An 18135-nucleotide genomic window follows, 5' to 3' on the forward strand; every position below is an offset into this window, starting at 1 on the left:
GATAAAAATGATCCAGATAAGTCGCACAAATAATAAAAATAACAGTTGAGAAATGAATCTGTCAGAGTGGCTTTGGGGTTGTAGCCTACATCTAATCATCAAAATGTTCCCTACAATTGAAAAAACCAAACCCTCACCTGCTTCTCGTCGCTGCGTGGCGTCCAGACTTCTCGGTTTCCTGCGAAAAGCCACTCTGTTAAAGCTCTCCATTTTCCCCCGAGACTCTGACCGCTCAAGCATTCGGATACTTAAGTGACAGGAATTTCAATCTTCAAGAATAACCACGAAAATGTTGAGCAACGCGATCCCCTCCTCGCTGCAAGTTCACAACCACGACCAGCTTCGCAGCGCCACTTACAGCTGACTGTTTGCCCGGGTCAGTCAGCAGCGCTGAAGACGCGCTGGGTTTCGGTAAACAGACGTAATAATAATATTCATCAATATAGAAAACTTATGTGAAAGACTTTCGGTTTGATTCAGTGAGTTCCCTCCAATGGCACCTTGATTGGGTGCTTCCCGAGCCGCACCCGCCTCTCCAGTCAGCGGCGCAGAAACCTTACAGCGACTTGTGCGGTTTTTATTCCCTCACACACAAAAAACAGAGCAGTGTTGTGTGTTTATATGTACGGTCATTTTAGACCCTTTAAATAGCAACACAGTGTAAAATGGGCTACTCATACAAAACTAAAATATATTTAAAATAAAAAAGGGGAAAGTGCCCATTAATAGTTACAATAATAATAATAATAATAATAGTAATAATAATAATAATAATAATAATAATAATAATAATAATAGTAATAATAATAATAACAATAATAATAACAATAATAATAATAGTAATAATAATAATAACAATAATAATAATAATAATAGTAATAATAACAATAATAATAATAATAATAATAACAATAGTAATAACAATAATAATAATAATAATAACAATAATAATAATAGTAATCATAATAATAACAATAATAATAATAATAATAGTAATAATAACAATAATAATAATAACAATAGTAATAACAATAATAATAATAATAATAATAACAATAATAATAATAATAATAATAATAATAATAATAATAATAATAATGCTTTTTTAGCTGTTACCTTTTATATAATTTTTTTTTTTATAATAAAATGCAATATTACCAGTGGCACTTACTGCATTGGACTCCAGGAAATATTTGTCACCCTTTTAGGCATGACACTGGCTCACACTGATTTTTTCCTATAGTATAATTTAGCATTTTAACCTGTTCTGTGTTGTCTGTAGGAGCACAGGAATACAGGCACCATCATTACAGGAAGTCTCGTGGAGTCTAGTTTTGTGTAGCTCATTAAAAATGTCAAGGCAGAGAAACAGACGCAGAAGCAAAGTCATACAAATCCAAGGGCATCTTTTATTTAGTTGTGAAGCCAATTGAACACCGTTTTAAGTGGTGGAGAAACTTTAAAACCCACCGCAGTACAGCATACTGCTAGCATTCCTTTTTAACCCTGTTATATTTTTCCATTTTTAGATTAGTCTCTCCCCATCCACAGCTATGTTGTGCAAACAAACCAAGAGAGTTAGGTCACCGATGAGCCTGCGTGGGTGCAGAAGCTACTTTTGGACCACAAATGTTTCCAACGCTCTATAGTTGCAAAAGTAACAATCTAACAATGATAAATCAAACAAATGTACACACACACACACACACACACACACACACACACACACACACACACACACACACACAGTTGTTACTGTTGTAACAGAAGTTCCGTCATTACAAGATTAATACTGACTATGTAGTTTTAATTTATCCCTTCCATATCCATGTGACAAACAACTGTATCTAACATCAGAGACATTATGAGCGTACCAGACAAGTACGGTACAGAAATATGGGACTTCAATTATGCAACAAATTCCACAAACTGCCCATCTCAGTGTTTCAAAAGCAACAATGTCTCAATTTTTACACAGGAAATTGACAATAGTGCTCCTTCATCAAAATCGCCAACACTCCTCCTGCTGTTTTATCATTCTTATCCTGCTGGTTAGTTCATGACGGCGGAAATGGTTAAAAGATTTGGTAAATCTTACCCAGATCAGTCTGAAACAGGGGCGACTGTATTGCTCTAATGCATAGTGCAGAATTGTGCCTGAACAGTACTCCATACTGTACGGAGTAAGCATGTAGAGAAAGCTGAACAAGGTGATGTTTTGAGAACAGCGTAAGCTCAGATATGGAAAATGTCAGTATGATTAACATTTTTCTTAACGTCATAATTAGGGGTGTTAATGTGAATAATAAAAGTTTTCTGAAGAAAATGGTGAGATTACAATGATGAAGGTGACAGTTACTTAAGAGGAGGCACACCTTTGGGGAATCCTCTGTCCTTAGCTAATGTTAAAAAAGGAGGTCAGTTCACTCCACGGTCACTTAAACCTGTGCAATTCAAAGAGCAAAATAAAAACCGCAGCCCAACAGCCCTAGTCTTGATCTCAAACACCCAACCACTCACCTACCCCGGTCTCTGAGAGACCTGAGCTATGTAACAGACAAACAACACATCACCTGCTGTAAATCGTTACAAAAATCAAAGCAAAAGGAGTTATAAAATAGTCCACAAGCATCCAGACTACTGATGATTCAAAACACAATTCAATTCGCCATCATAAAAACAACAACAAAATAAAAAACATTCTTATTCTTTGAATCTAGACCTTCATTAGCCTGTTTACAAAAACCATATTTCCTAACACCCCTTTGTAAAAATCATATATGTGAGTTTTTGGGGATTATTATGCTGGTAAAATCTAATATTTCAATTTCCTTAAGTTTTTCAAAAGAAGACGTTTTTTGGGGAAACAAATATACATATACAGTAGTGAATGTGCTAAAATGTTTAAGTCTTCATCACAGCAGGAAAACTGTCTTTGAGCTCCATCTCGCAGAATGACAAAAAAGGAAAACACACAAAAATATACAAGTAATAAATATATCAGAAATAAATAATTGGCAGAGTGAATAAATTATAAATAAATACTAGGAGAAACAGGGCGGCAGATTTCAGTGTGTTCACTGGCATTTCTGCCTCAGGTCAGGTCTCTGTTTTGTGTTTCCGGGACAGTAGGTCACTTCCAGAGATGAAGGAAGCGTCCTGCTCCTCTTCTACGACCCAGGTAACCAGGAGGCCGGCCACAGCTGGGCAGTGTAGTGCTCAGTGAGATCACAGAGCCCAGTAAGCACCCGGTTGGACTGCTTGGTGGAGGGGAGCTAAACTGAGGGAACCCCCGTCCAGTGTGTCTGTGTCTCTGCAGGACTGCTTCCAGACTGAGGTCTGAGCAGGACCAGCGTGGTTAGGTGCCAGGAGGATGGGGCTGCCGGGCCAGACAGTTACGAGGGTCGCAAGGGGAGAGAAGGCTTCTTCTGCTGGACAGGACTGCTCGGCGTTCCTGGTGGTCTGCCAGAAATTTAGGACTGAAAGGAGGCAAAGACACATGAGAAGAGAATAGTGTGAAAAAGGTTATTCCAAATATAAAATGCAAAAATGGAGCAAGAGACGGTTTCCTTCCACATGTAAGCATGGAGAAAAAAACATGCTTAGATGTGGATTAATACTGATACCACTTACATGTGATACCCACTGCAGCATGCTAGCTTAGCTTAGCATAAATACTGGAAACAGCTATTCAGCTCTATCAAAAGCTAGAAAAATTAGTAGTACAGGTTACATCTGAACTTTACAGTTTGCACACTTAAACTCCTTTATTGTATCTATTAAACAAATTCATTTGCTAATGTTGTTCTTTTTCTTTGGCCGTGGCCAGGCCAGCTATTGTTTCCAGTTTTTATGTCAAGCTATTCTAACTAGTGCTAACTAACTGATAGTGACAGCTTCATTTGTGGTGCACAGACAGAGTGGTGTCAGTCTTATTGTTTAAGTTTAGGAACAAAGGAAATATGTGCACTTTTAGAAAGTCAACTAGTTAAACCAGGCCAGAAACAACATGGTGCACGGTGACATCGAGAAATCAAAACAGGGTTATAACGTGAGGTAATAACAACATCAGCAGTAGAGCCTAACTGAAAAAAGAAGACCCTCATATTCATCACTGGATCAGCTCTTCATTGGCCTGCTAGCAACATATCATTGTGCAGAGCATACGTTAACAGACCCTCCTCCCAGTGAAAACCTCGCCTTGTCAGAAAAGCATGTATAGATACAAAATGGTCATGCAAAACTGCTCATGCAGAGTGACAAATAATTCATAGTGCGAACTATTAATTCCAGAATAGAAGGGTTTGCATAATACTTAATGTAAAGGTTAATATTTTAAACATGCAGGTTCAGTTATCTTGATGCAGGTGTTGCTGCTACTAAACAAATCCAACTAAAAATGTGAAAAAGTCACTTTATATGACAAAGATGTGACATGTTACTGATAGAATTGTATGCAGTTAGATAGATATTAGTAAGTCTACTGCTAGCAGGTTCTACAGCTTGTTACCTGCGTACTAGGGAGGCTCTCCCTCGCCTTAGTTGTGGGGAGAGTAGCGGTACTGAGGCAGCAGGCTGCTGACAATCTACAAGAAACTGATAAATTAGACAAATATACAAAGTGGTGACACTCGGGGTTAGACAACAGGACAGAGATAACAGGGTGGACAAGACAAGGGAAGACCTCGTCAGAGACAAAGACACTCAATTCTACTGTTACCGTGACTTTTAGGGTGAAGCACCAGGCTGATCCCGGTCAGTTTTTCTCAGTACATTACTACAGATCAATAGCACTGGAAACCAAACTGAGTATAGCTCAAGTGACCAGCCAGTGTCATCAGGACCGGTCACTGCACAGCTAGACAATCTGTGCTGGAAGCAGAAAACACAAAACCCCCAAAGAGACAGAGACACGGACACTTTTACACACACACACACACACACACACACTTGCCAATACAATATTATATTGATTTGCAAGGGCAAAAAAAGACAAGGACGTGTACAGTGAAACAAAAGCTAAAAATATAATAATAGGCAATGTATTTTTGGACTACACCAGTTCTGCTGAGGTCTTGTTTACGCGCTCATTTAACATGTAGAAGATTACACATTGCTTTTTAAAAACATTTAGCTTAAATTGGCTTATTTATAATATATGTGACTGTAATTCGCAGTCAAAAGGAGGGAGAAAAAGGCCCAACAGCAATTGACTGGAAAGTCTCATTTGATCAAACACCGCCATCTAGTGTTGAGAAATGGTTACGCCGCAAAGAGGATTGTGCTGTAACAAAGAATTCCTTTGTTTACTTTCCCTTTTCCAAAGAGGGGTTAGGAATACACGGAGAAAATGCTTGACCGGTTTTCCTACTAGTCTGAACCTGTCAAAAACCTGGGACAACTTAAGTCGTGGTGTAAATAAATTGTAAGGAAAAATCTCAGCTGTAATTCATTGAATCGGCCACAGTGAGGGGCTGTGAGTCATTAGAAATAAAGCCATTTTTGCTTTGTTGTCATTTTGAAACACTTCCTAGTATTGGGGAATGATGTCATATTTTATGGCAGCAGGATTTTAGATGGAAGAAAAGATATTTAATATCAGATTTGTTATCTGGTATTTCATAAAGAATCTTCCCTGTGATGTGTCATGGACACAGATGTTGCATGATAGTGCACCGGGGTGCCTTATGCATTTCTACCACCTCTCCTATTCCACCTAATCTAGAGGCTTCTGGGAAGTAAATTGGTGTTGGGTGTGGAAACGATGATAAAAAACAGCGTAGGGCTCGGCATTTAGGATCTACCAACGGCTTCGAACTCCCGAGAGAAACTGGAGTAACTGCAGTGACGAAGAGGTGAAGGTACGGTTGATACAAAGCCACAAACAAACAAGAGGTTAGCTCTACACAGTGGTGTTCGGGGTGTGAGTGATGATGATGAAGTGGCTGTGGAGGCTGGTAGGGTTGGAAGAGATTGTGGGGACACCTCTGCGACTTACTTTGGGTGGGCTGCTTTTTATCTTGGGCACTTTAGCACCACGGGTGCGGTGAGTCTGCTCGTGGTCAAACTCCAGATCCTCCAAGCGTTGGGTCAAGGCCAGTTTCTGCTGGATGGCCATTCGGAGGAGGGAGTTCAGCGTCTTCTTTTCATCCTCTGCTGCCGCTAGCTGCCTCTGCATCTCATCCAGCTGTGTCACATATTCATCACACCTACAGGGAGATTAACAGACACACAGCAGGATTATGCGTCGCCACAAGTCGACATCTATACGCAAATTCTACGTTTTAACCGAACACTTTGCTTTCTCATCTCAGCCTTGCCACATTTCCTGAGCCCATCTCACCTCGTCGCAAACATGGCCCTGAGAGAAGAGAAGGTGGCTGCATCTTCTTTCAGAGCCTTCAGCTCATTCCTGAGCTTCGTCATGGTCTCTGTCACCATTGACTTTTCATTTTCATACTTGCTCTTCAGATTAGCCAGCGCACCTTCTGCTGTCTGCAAAGATGGGCGATTTGAATTGAATCATTTAATGTTAATAGAAAATGCATTTTAGGTTTTTGTAGAATCCAACAAACAAAAGATTTTACCTGCTTATTGGCCTTGAGCACCAGCCTGAGTGTAGCTATTTGCTCTCTCTTAGTACTAAGCAGGGACTTGAGCTTTAGTATTTCTTCCATGCAGGACTCTTTGTCCTTGTCAAGCATGGGTGCTAGCTCCCTAGCTGCAGCCCTTTGCCTGGACAGCTGCAGCGAGCGGTCAACAGCCCTCTGCAGGTGTTTGATCTGGTCTCTGATGATGGCGTTTAAGTTATAGATATTCATCGGCTCCTTCCGCAGGTCCCCACTTGAGTCTGAAGGTACCGGAGATGGGCAAGGAGAGATGCCGACGACCGGGGAGCCGGTGTAGTTGCGGGTAGGGCTGCTGTGGCAGGAGTCCGCTGGGTTGTGAGTCGTTGTCTCGTTATGCTGGGCATCTTTGGATGGGGAGTCTGTGGAGCTGCGCGGAGACTCCGAGGAGCAGGCCGCCGATGCTGCTGCGAGACGTCGCGCCAGGCGAGGCGAGAGCAAAGCTCGAGGATCCTCCGAGCCTTTGAGGCTGCCGTTGCGTGTGATTCGGCTCTGGCGGTAGTAATCTAGCATGACACGGTTTGGCGTCTCGTTGTTGCACAGACAGACGTGGTGGTAGAGTTGCGCCAACTCCTCACTGAAGGTTACCAGCTCATCCTGGGCAGCGTTCAGCATGCCCTGGCTCTCTGAGGCAGTGCTCGCAGTTGCTCGGAGCTCCGCCTCCAGGCTTACAACCCTTTCCCGGCTTTCACGATAACTTCGCTCCAACTGTGTTACCTGCTCAGAGAGACAATACAAAATTTTTAATTTATTTTATCAACTTTTCTTCTGACGATGCTGTCTGTGTTGAGCGCTCAGTGGATCTGCGTTCGACTACTCCGCCTAGGCTGCACTGACGAGTGCAGATCCACTGAGCGCAGCGCAAGCTAGCAAGAAAGAAGCTAAGCTCGTTGCTACATGGCAAATTGAACCTCCCCCACCCTCATTCAGATCTGGCCTTTGGAACTATTTTGGTCTTCATGTGACGTATGACCCTGAAGGTAAGCGTGTCATGGACAAAAGTAAAACAGTATGTTGGATGTGCCACGCAATGCTCAATTACATGGGTGGGAACTAGTGCGTTAGCGCAGTTAGCTCGTTAACGTGTTGACGCCGTCCAGCCCCACGCACGGGGCGATCCGCGGTAGGTCGTTAACGGAGATTTGCTGTGTTGTGGCGTTAACGTCATTTCAGATTAACGTTGACAGCCGACATCATCCCGAGTCATTTAGACAGCCGTTAGCACATGATTCTCCTTACGGGGACCTGATATGTTTAATATGCTGCTGAGAATATAGCGCAGAAGAAGCGTATAGTATAGCTTTTATTTTGGAAAGAGACATTTCTCTGTAATAAACTCTCTTTTCCAAAGATGAGTGATTTCTCCATCAGATAGATTTATTTTTTTATTACTTTGTTGTTTCAGCAACATTAAATTTAAAAACTGTACTTTTGAGTTAAAATATATATTTATAATTTTAATAAATGACAAATTAAAAAAGCATGAACATTTTTTTGTATTGAAAAAATATCAAACCGTGACACCAAAGTATCGAACCGAACCGTGAATTTTGTGTATCGTTGCACCCCTAGTGAGTACGTTTGCAGTTTTACATTCAGCAAAACTGGATTAATTTTGCACAAACCTGTTCAGTCAGTGCCTGGACCCGGTCATCATCATGGCCGTCTCCCTGTCCCTCCACCGCCTGATTGTACTTCTCCTTCAGGGCCTTGAGCTCTGCTTTTAGGTCGATCACCTCGGTCACCGCCACCTTGTACCGACACTCAAGAATCTTAAAACCGTGGATATCGAGATCATGATGGCTATTGGCCGTTGGGGATGAGGACCCCCCATTGGGTTTCTCACTCTCTTCTGGGTCATCGAGCTCTTTGTCTCCATTGAGATGTTTCATGGCGTTGACGCGCTCTGTGAGACGATGGACGCGCTCGTTCTGTTCAGTCAGGGCACCTTGTGTGTGCTGCAACTGAGTCTGGGACTCCTGCAGGTTCTTGAGCAGTGCTGCCTTCTCACGCTCCACCTGCACGACAGAAATGCAAAATTACATTTGTTTCTTTTTGTACTTTGCAGTGCATTTGTGTACGTCCTCCGGAACGACACGTTAAACCATATTAAAGCAATAAATCTGATTTTCAAGTTCTGAGATTGAACTATAAGAAACTCTGGACAACTCCAGAAGAAACACAACAAAAACTGGACTTCAGCTGGACATTATGAGGCTGATGGTCTTTCCCAGACAGATCAACTCAAAAGAGAAAATTAGCTGGTGAGTAATTGTGTTTACAGCGAGAGGCTGTGAATACAGCAACCACTAATCTAGTTTTCTCCTCCCTGCTGGTGCCCAGCTAGATAAAAGATGTACAGTAATGACTTTATTTGCTTTTAGCACAAATTTGATCTCTCTGTGGTTTCACTGTCACTTAACATTCTAGATATCATCCTCCACGATGAGTGTGTTTTGTACTCAAGTGGGTTTAAGTGAAAGCTAGTTCAGCTATTTACATTATATATATTTTGTATTTCTACATTCTTTGTATACAGTAGCAGCTTTTCAAGCAGGAACTAATTGCGGTGTAAATAAAAGTGTACAAAGTTTCCTTCACTTTTGGCATAAATCTGTTGCCTTTCTCGGCCTTCGTCTTGCAGCTGCATTCACGCTTTCTGAAAGCTACTCCCTCCATAACATGCGTGAAAGCATACAGAATATATAATGCATGATACAGACACTGAATGTGCATTAGCATGCTTCTTAAAAAGCACTTACCAGATGGGCGCCCTGAGCGCTAGGGCGTCTGAACATTTGTGATGTCATTCCTCTAGTCTTTCTCCACTTCTCATCTATCTCTAATGTCAGTACAGGGTTCAAAGGGCAATAACCTTGAATGAATGCCTTCAGACTCCATCAGTCTAAAATATACTGTGGGAAGGGAGATCAATATGATAGTCCTGCAATCTGCTCTTTGAAGCTAATTTCGACCCCCCCTCGGCGCTGTTATTTAAACCCTCGGTGACGTTCAAGTGACGTCAGTGTCCTTGGAAATAAAGATTCGGTGACCCAACGATTTTCTGATTTCAAACTGGGCTCGGGGCTCATGTGGGACTTTAAACTTTCAGTGAAATTTCCAAGGCGCTCTCTCTTATGACCTACCTGCAGTAGCTGCTGTTTGAGCTTCTGCATCTCTGACAAGTTGAGCTCGCTGAACAGATCTGGCACCGGGTGAAGGCCATCTCCCTTTCGGCCGGGTCTGTAGTCCCCGTTCATCTTAGCCATCCCAGAGCCAGCGTGAAAGTGACCGTTGCAGCGGTTGTTGTCCTCATTGTTGCCATTAGCAGCAGGGATGGCGCTGCCGTTAGTGCCGTTGCTCTCCTCGGGGAACTTCAGGCCTTCAACCCCGGTGACGGTTAGCGCCAGATGGGCCCCTGCGCCGTAGACGCTGTCGCCCAGGCTGATGTGATGGGCTAGTTCTTTCCTCAGATTGTTCTTCTGCTCGCGCTCAGTCTTGAGGGCATCCAGGGCTTCTTCTAACTGACCCTCAGAGATTTCCTTTAAGCGCAAAGCGTCTTCCAGCTGGCTGTTCAGAAGGACAGTCTCCTCCTCCAGCACCTTAATTTCATGTTTCAGTCCCTCGTACTCCACCTGAGGGGCACAGAAAGGTCACGTGGTAACCCATTTGTAAACAGCTGGTAAAAAACAAATCCTTTTGAAATTAATATAATCGTTAAGATCTCTATTCGACTTCATCTAACCACGTATCTAGAGCTAGTATAAACTAATACGACTTTATGTTACTGTGCAGTAGGGCTGCCACGATTAGTCGACTAGTCACGATTATGTCGACTATCAAAATCGTCGACGACTGATTTAATAGTCGACGCGTCGTTTGAAGCTTTGTAAGATCACAAAAGACGCAGGAATAAGTAGTAGGATTTAAGAGTGTAATAACGGACTGAAACAGAAGATGGCAGCACTGCATGTACAAGGATGCCAGCTGCCGTTAAACCCCGAAGAAGAAGAAGCTGTCCCAGAATTCATAGCGCAGCCCAGCTCAGTTTCCAACAATGGCGGCAGCTAGTTAGTTTTAATATTACTCTTATTATTCTTTCTGGGTCACAAAATAAACGTTTAACATATTTTCAGGCGAGAATGTAGCTGTGTAAACCTCAAATATCTGCTCAGTTTATCAAGACACCACATATTTTCAAAAGCGCTCCGACGTTTTCGGAGACGTCTGTTACCCACTAGCTCGATAGCTAGCCGGGGGCTAGGCTAACTAGAGCCGTGAGAACACCGGACTCCCGCTAATCGTTTTCAAACCCACCGCTGTCTTTCGGTACTCAGGTTAAACATGATATATAAGTCACTTAGATAACTTAAAAATGTTATTGTTTGGCTTTTTGTAGTATTTTATTTGTTCCTGAGTAAATCAGTTTGGCTGAGATTAAAGTTATAGTTTTTACACAGCTGAATAAACATCAAGCAGACAGCTGATTATCAGAAGTGTGAGATGCTCGAGAATTTACTCCGGTGTCCTGTTATATTTTAGATAGCAAGGAGTTTATTAAACTTCACCGAAACAATCTGCAAATGTCATTAAAATTTAATAAACTATCATCTTATCTTTATTTTTAGTTAGCACATACCTTAAACACTTAAAGCTGTAAGCTAATGATAGTTATATAAGAGCAGATGCTGCTGGTGCAATAAGCTGTACGTCCAATGGATGATGATCTGATTAGTCGACTAATTGCAAAAATAATCGGTGACTAGTCGACTATCAAAATAATCGTTTGTGGCAGCCCTACTGTGCAGGAAACACTGTGAGATCACTGAGAGCACTGGTACATTTTGGTGACGCGAGTGTGAGTCATTAAAATCATTTGAGCCACCGATTGCTGATGCATCACTGAAAGTGATGACAGATCTTTTAATAGGCAATTTCACTGACACGCTTAAATCTGAGAAATACATTTAGAGAGTGAGTGAAACTCTACACGACAATGACACATAAATAAGAAGCTATTAGTGTGCAAACTGTTGATCTTCGTACCAACCTGGCTCTGCTTGAGTGTGGACACCAGTTTCTGAAGCGTGATGTTCTCCTCCTCCAGCTCTGTGTAGTCCTGAAGCAGCCGGGTCTCTCTGAACTTGTACTCTTTGATCTCCTCCCTCATTCTGCTCCGTTGCAGCTCGAGCATCTCGTTACTCTGGAGGAGGAAAAACAGCGGTGACATTTTTAACAGTTCCCATCACTCTTTCTGCTCTTTGAGGTCTCATTGGTCGGGATAAATCTGCAACACGTCGTGAGCCCACTACAAGCCACTGTGGCCAAATTTATAATAGCTACATCAAAGTAATTTAAGATGATTTTTACTGGAATTAAGAATAGACTTCTCATAACCATCACAGATACTAACCCAAACAACATGCAGTGATCAGAAACCAGAATAGCAAGCATGTAAATCCAATATGCTGAATATGATTAAACCCTAACAGGCAAAGCGGTGCCCACGTGAACAAGGTCAATATCAAATACAGTCCCGTCAGCTTAAGATTGCATGACATGCACAGACTCATAATGCTGATGCATGTAGACGTGACGTGACTTTGCACGCTGAGGTAGGACTTTCTCAAAAGCTATTTTTTTACCGTACATGCGCTGAAACTCTCTGCTGTTTCCCAAAAATTAACTAGATGATATTTACATATCATGACAAAAATGAAAAAATATATTTTATATATCTTATTTTCACACACAGTTGTGTATAAATGTTTGCAGCCCAATGCAACTAGTGGACAGAGGACTCTCTGTAGAACAGGCTACAAAATAATGTTACAGTGCATTTGCGCATTTGTGCACTCCTGCTGCTGCAGAGCCGCCTGCAGCTCCCCTGCAGTTCTCTGTACATATGGCAGAAGTGCTGACCCAGAGACAGTGTGGGTGGAGTGGGTGGCTACACGCATTGGCAGTGAATACGATGCTACTTTTAGAAATGGCAAAAAACCTGAAACTGAAGACCTTTGATCTACACTGAACCTCCTGATTTGTGCATTAGCTGACAGGAACTCCCATTATATAAAAGTTAATGGTGTAAATGGGGAAATCCCACAAAGGCACAATTGGACTGTTTTGCAAATACATTGAAAGCACTTTTACGCTAAAACTGGCGAAAACACTGTAAAAAGAAAAAAATAGAGCAGACCAAAAACACACAAAATACATTTGCGGTTGATGTATGAACATGAATGTAAGCTTTCTGTGATACATGTTGTCAAAATACATTTTATTAACAGTGTGCAGGATATTCAAGGCCAAATAATACTGGGGGCAATCAGACCCCACAGCCACCATGGTCAGGGACAGATCGGCACACAACACTGGCACTGAGCCCGCCACAGGGCAGAGCTGTTCACAGCACGAAGTGCAGCTGTTAAAATCATACAATGGTACGCACAACAGGGGCCATGTTGTGTTCATTCATCCCTGCCATCACTGCTGTTGTGGCAAAGTTTTACAACTTTAAAGTTTAGGCCTGTGTTTCCTTTTTTGGGCTTTAAAGTGTACTTTGATTTTAATCTTTATCACTTCTCATGTTCTGACTTGTAAGTCTAACAACAGACATCTATCTAAACTAACTCAGTGTCTTTTCCCCCAAACGTATATGTTAGGTTGCTTGAAATCTGTAAAACAAAAATCTTTTAATTAGATTCGGTCTGAGGTAAACGAAGCGCTCGATGTCGCTGCAGCACCTGCCTCTCACGATGAAAGGAGTCCTGTTCATTAGCTGGCACATGTGCAAATGAGGACTTCAAAAAACAGCAGAAGGCACTTCATAAATATATCAAAGCGCCGCACTCGTGACTCAGACACGGGGCATTTGTGCATAGGAACAACTCATCGTGTGTAAAGGTTTATCAGGTAATCACAGCTGAGATGTTCCACATGCTCCATCAATATCTTCCCTTCTTGTGAACTTTGAGAATGAGTGAACATCACAGCACTGCCTGACCAAATTAGTGAATGAGAGTGTGTCCTGTGAGCGTAGTGCTGGTACTCTGTCCCTACACATGTGCCGAGCTCAGGGCATTTCACTTTATATCCCAGCTTAGCACTGGATTTGCCCCCCACAATGGGGTCGTGGCCGCAGTGTCTGACCCCTGCTCGAACTCCGGTACTGCCCAACACAGTGGCTGCAGACATATACTTGCATAAACACTTTGCACACATGCATATCGTTTATTATTCTGTGTGAGGCATGACACCTTTTAGTTTGTCAGTAGCCTCTTGATCTTTGATAAACACACAGGTCTCATGTTAGTTAATGTAGAAGAAAAGAAATACTAGTCAAATTGTTGAAAACAATCTGTTTGTACTCAAGAATTGATCATAAAAACTATAAGATGGCTTTACATGCAGTTGTCAAAGGAGCTTGCAAAGAAAAGCGTCTGGACTTCTTTAAGTTACTTGAAGACGTTTCACCTTCATCCGAGAAGCTTCTTCAGTTCTAAGGTCAAATGGTGGAGAGTCCCAGATTTAAACCTAGTGGGAGTTTCCCCCCACAGAGGGACAAAGGACCCCCTGATGATCCTCTAATCGCCTGAGCCAAGGTGTGAAACTGGGTGTGGGTCCCAATCAGCCAGAGTTTCAGGTGAGCTCATTGTGAAACCTGGCCCCACCTTATCATGTGATTTCCTGAGGTCAGATGGTCCAGGATGTGAGTGGGCGTTAAGGCGTCTGGGAAGGGATCTCAAAACTGGATTATAGATGGCAGAGAGTTGGTGTCGTAAACCACCGCCTCTGTTCAAAGATGGTCGCTCACAGTGGACATAGTTCACAATGAACTCACCCGAAACTCTGGCTGATTGGGACCCACACCCAGTTTCACACCTTGGCTCAGGCGATTAGAGGATCATCAGGGGTCCTTTTGTCCCTCTGTGGGGGGAAACTCCCACTAGGTTTATATCTGGGACTCTCCACCATTTGACCTTAGAACTGAAGAAGCTTCTCGGATGAAGGTGAAACGTCTTCAAGTAACTTAAAGAAGTCCAGACGCTTTTCTTTGCAAGCTCCTTTGACTATGATGACCTGGATGACTGAGAACCTTCACAGACATTTTACATGCAGTTAACTCTTACTGTATCTAGCTCAGTCAAGAGCCAGCTGCAAGCCAAAACAACTAATGTGCACATCTCATAGAGAGAATTTGAGGTGTTGGTAATAAAATACTGCTGACATAAGCATAAATATATAAAAAAAAGGTGAAATGCTGTTTTCTTACACACACAGTAGATTCAATTTCCTGTTTTTCTTTATTTAGGAAGTAATAAATCCTCTGCATGCTTTCCTTGCGTTGACAAACTCACCTCTCGTAGCTCCTGTACAAGTGCGTTGAGCCGCTCATTCTCTGACTGGGCGTTGGACGCCACAGAGCGGCTAAGCGTCACCTCCGACTGCAGCTCCAACAGACGGCCCATATAGTAGGCCTCCTTGGAGGCGGACTCCTGCAGCAGTGTCTCCTCATTGGTCTCTCCATCCTCTGCCACCTTCCGTTGGTTGGTGTAAGCCTGGCCAAATGCCTGAAGAGATAAAAAAAGGGAGGGAGGGTAAGAAGAAAAGGAAACCGGTATTTCTGTAAAGTCAAAATTAAAATCACACTGATCCAAATCCTGTCAAATAGCATCAGCATCATAATCCAAGCGATGGGAGGGATTAGCACGCACTGCCTCGGAAATCTTACACATCTCTCCCAGCTGTGTGTGCAAGGCCGAGTGCTGCTGTACTTTTGACCACTGGCAGCACTGATGGGACACTTGCAGGGGCCTTAAGAATACCTGCTGTCTGTCGATGTGGGTGATGTTTCACTCAGATCAATAGACACAGTGTTCCCATTTTCCTGACACAGGTTTTCACGACACTGAGAGCTGACGTGATAAAATCAAAGCAGGTATCAACAGAAAAAACATGGCAACCACAGCGGCCTGCTGGGTCAAAGTGGTGAACAAGCAAACACATACAATGTTAGGGGAAGACCAGTGTTTCCAGTCCAGCGCTATTTCTCTGTCAAGGTTTCCTGAATGCATGTGTGAGTTTCCTGACTGGAACATCAGTAACTGTATAATGAACCACGCTTCCCTTTTGCCACTTTCCATCAGGAGAAATGACTTTGGCGCCTGCAGAAACCTCTGTGAGAGAAAATGGATCATCTGAAAAATATTTTATGGTTTACAATCGCCACAGGATGCCGTAGACCAGCGGTCCCCAACCTTTTTTGCGCCACGGACCGGTTTATGTCTGACAACATTTTCACGGGCCGACCTTTAAGGTGTCGCGGATAAATACAACAAAATAAAGAAGATTTAGTCATAACACTGTCACGGCCTGGAAGTTCAGCTGGTCGCTGATCAGCTGTCTCTCCCTCTCTCGCCAGGGCTGAACTCATTATGGGTTCACGCCCTCGGAAGAAGAAACGCCTGTGTGGATCAGTGTGGATGGTATTTAAGACAGGAAGCAACGGCTGTTCTTCGCTGGATCGTTGTGAGAATCATTCCCTGGACTGTTTCCCTGGTGTGCGAGTGGATTCGTGTTTGGATTGTGTGGAGAGAGACGAGCGTGTTCCCCTGGATTTTCCCCGGAGCCCTGCCCCCCTCACCTTTTGTAATTAGCCGTGCCCCGCACCTGTGTATATACACTCATTGGACATGGTTCTTTAATAAATTCTCTTGTGTGCATCATCCCCGGAGTCCAGCGCGTGAGTCCAGCTTGTACTTCGTGATAAACACACGGGAAAAAACCCAGGGAAACCGAGTTAACGATAAAAACAATTTAAAATAAACTATAAAAACCCTGAAAACCATCAATTTCACACCCGAGCCTCAACTCTCGCTGCCCGGTACCAAACGACTCACAGACCGGTCCGTGGGTCGGGGACCGCTGCTGTAGACGATACTGTATTGTATGGTTATCGACTCTTCAAACTGACCATGCAATTTAAATAGGAAGCCATTTATTTTGAACTACATGTTTTAATAATGTAAGCTTCCCAATCCCATCTCATCATCATAATATTTTCTGTGTTTGTCATGAATCATTTATTAATCACAAGCATCCATTACTTTGTGCAGCTGGCTTTTCTTTTCATTTGTTGCTAACGAGCTAAGCGGGCAGTCTCCTGCTGCGATGAGGTGAAATAAATTTGTGCTTTTACATGTAAAAAAAAATTATGAACCACATGTTTCTCTCTTTATGGATACTTATTATCAAGTAAGCAATAAAGTGGAATTAAAGGTTAAAGTCAGTTCAGTTGCAGTTATGGCCAATCTGTCAGTGTAACCCGCTTTTAATCTACATGCTGTTAAATAGAAGCATTTTCATTCACGCTCTCCTCAGAGAGCATGTTAATGCAAATTCAATAGACCTCTTTATTATGCCTTTGAATTACAAGTGTAGCAGTTAGCATATGAAGAAATGCAGCAATAATCAGTCTGGCAAAATGCCCCGTAAACTGAAAAACATTCGGCAACATGTATCTATTAACAAAAGGTTGTATTATATTTCTTTATTGTTTTCCTTCTGTACACGCCGCTTTCTCTGTATTTCATCATTCTCTCTTCATACTCCTTTGTGCGCTCACCCTGGTGCCCCCTCTCGGTCTCAAGAGAGCCGCAGTGTGATTGTGAATGATTAAGAGGAAGGGCCTCTGGAACAAAACAGACGATTAATTCTGGGCACAGTGTGACTGAATGAGCTTGCATTCTCTGCTCGGATGAGAGCCCGGCAATCTCGGAGCAGGCCTCACGGCAACAGCTGGGCTCTGCAGGACAGGAAGTAACAATCTGGCCCGGACAAAAGCCTTTATCACAGCATTTAGTTCCAAAGAAATTAGTAGGAGATTTCAGTTAAAGGGTTCTGGTCCTCTGAGGCTTTCCCTCCAAGAAAATGCATCTCCCTGCATCGCATTACAATCTTCTTGAGAAGCTCCTTTTAATTGCTTGAAAGTGCATCGTGCAGAATTGGATCAAAGACTTCCTGCCAAATGTTATTCTCTGCTACAGGAATCATTTTAACACAAAAAAAGACCTGTTTCAATCTTTCGACGTGTTTTAAATCTCATGATAATTACAACTGCCAGTACTGCTGTAGGTATAAAGTGATGCCCCAGTATTTGTGTCCTAATTGGCAATCGAGTGGAGAAGATTAAAGTTTAATATCATTTCCTCACTCATGGGCAGCCATTTTGGATCTTTATACTGAAAATCACAGACTGCAATAAGTGTTGAGGCTCCACACTCGTATGTGTCTCAGACAATGGGCTCTATAGATATTCATCCCTGGGGCGACAGGAGGACGAGCAGGAAAAGGGAATAAACCCACCGCTGCAGCAGCGTGAGAGTTTGTGTAACCCGAAAATCCTTCCCTGTCTGCTGGAGTCCCTAATGAGAAGTCAGGGGAGGTGCTCTGGGTGTGTGATGTTGTATTTGTGTGTAAATGCATACAGCAAGGATCTATTTTTACA

At 42.7% G+C, this 18135-nt stretch overlaps 2 protein-coding genes across 5 annotated transcripts in view; both read right to left on the minus strand.

The window, feature by feature from the left end:
- The window catches only part of fgd4a (FYVE, RhoGEF and PH domain containing 4a), a 58210-nt gene extending 57850 nt beyond the window's left edge, over window positions 1-360 (minus strand). Inside the window, exon 1 of the mRNA XM_087842828.1 lies at window positions 138-360. Coding sequence (XP_087698954.1) covers window positions 138-240 — 103 coding nt within the window. The 5' untranslated portion in view covers window positions 241-360. The remainder of the gene's footprint in view (window positions 1-137) is intronic.
- A 1035-nt stretch (window positions 361-1395) lies between these two features.
- The window catches only part of bicd1a (BICD cargo adaptor 1a), a 32010-nt gene continuing 15270 nt past the window's right edge, over window positions 1396-18135 (minus strand). Inside the window, exons 2-10 of one of the 4 annotated variants that reach the window (XM_087842836.1) lie at window positions 14987-15199; window positions 11677-11829; window positions 9773-10261; window positions 8252-8644; window positions 6588-7343; window positions 6344-6495; window positions 5999-6209; window positions 4511-4586; window positions 1396-3479 (exon numbers count right to left, since the gene is read on the minus strand). In XM_087842836.1, the coding sequence (XP_087698962.1) occupies window positions 4539-4586; window positions 5999-6209; window positions 6344-6495; window positions 6588-7343; window positions 8252-8644; window positions 9773-10261; window positions 11677-11829; window positions 14987-15199 (2415 nt within the window). In that variant the 3' untranslated portion in view covers window positions 1396-3479; window positions 4511-4538. The other 3 variants (XM_087842838.1, XM_087842837.1, XM_087842835.1) reach the window with 3 other exon arrangements.

Source organism: Neolamprologus brichardi, chromosome 7 (assembly GCF_056152115.1).
Source record: "Neolamprologus brichardi isolate AB-2024 chromosome 7, ASM5615211v1, whole genome shotgun sequence".
NCBI classification, from domain to species: domain Eukaryota; kingdom Metazoa; phylum Chordata; class Actinopteri; order Cichliformes; family Cichlidae; genus Neolamprologus; species Neolamprologus brichardi.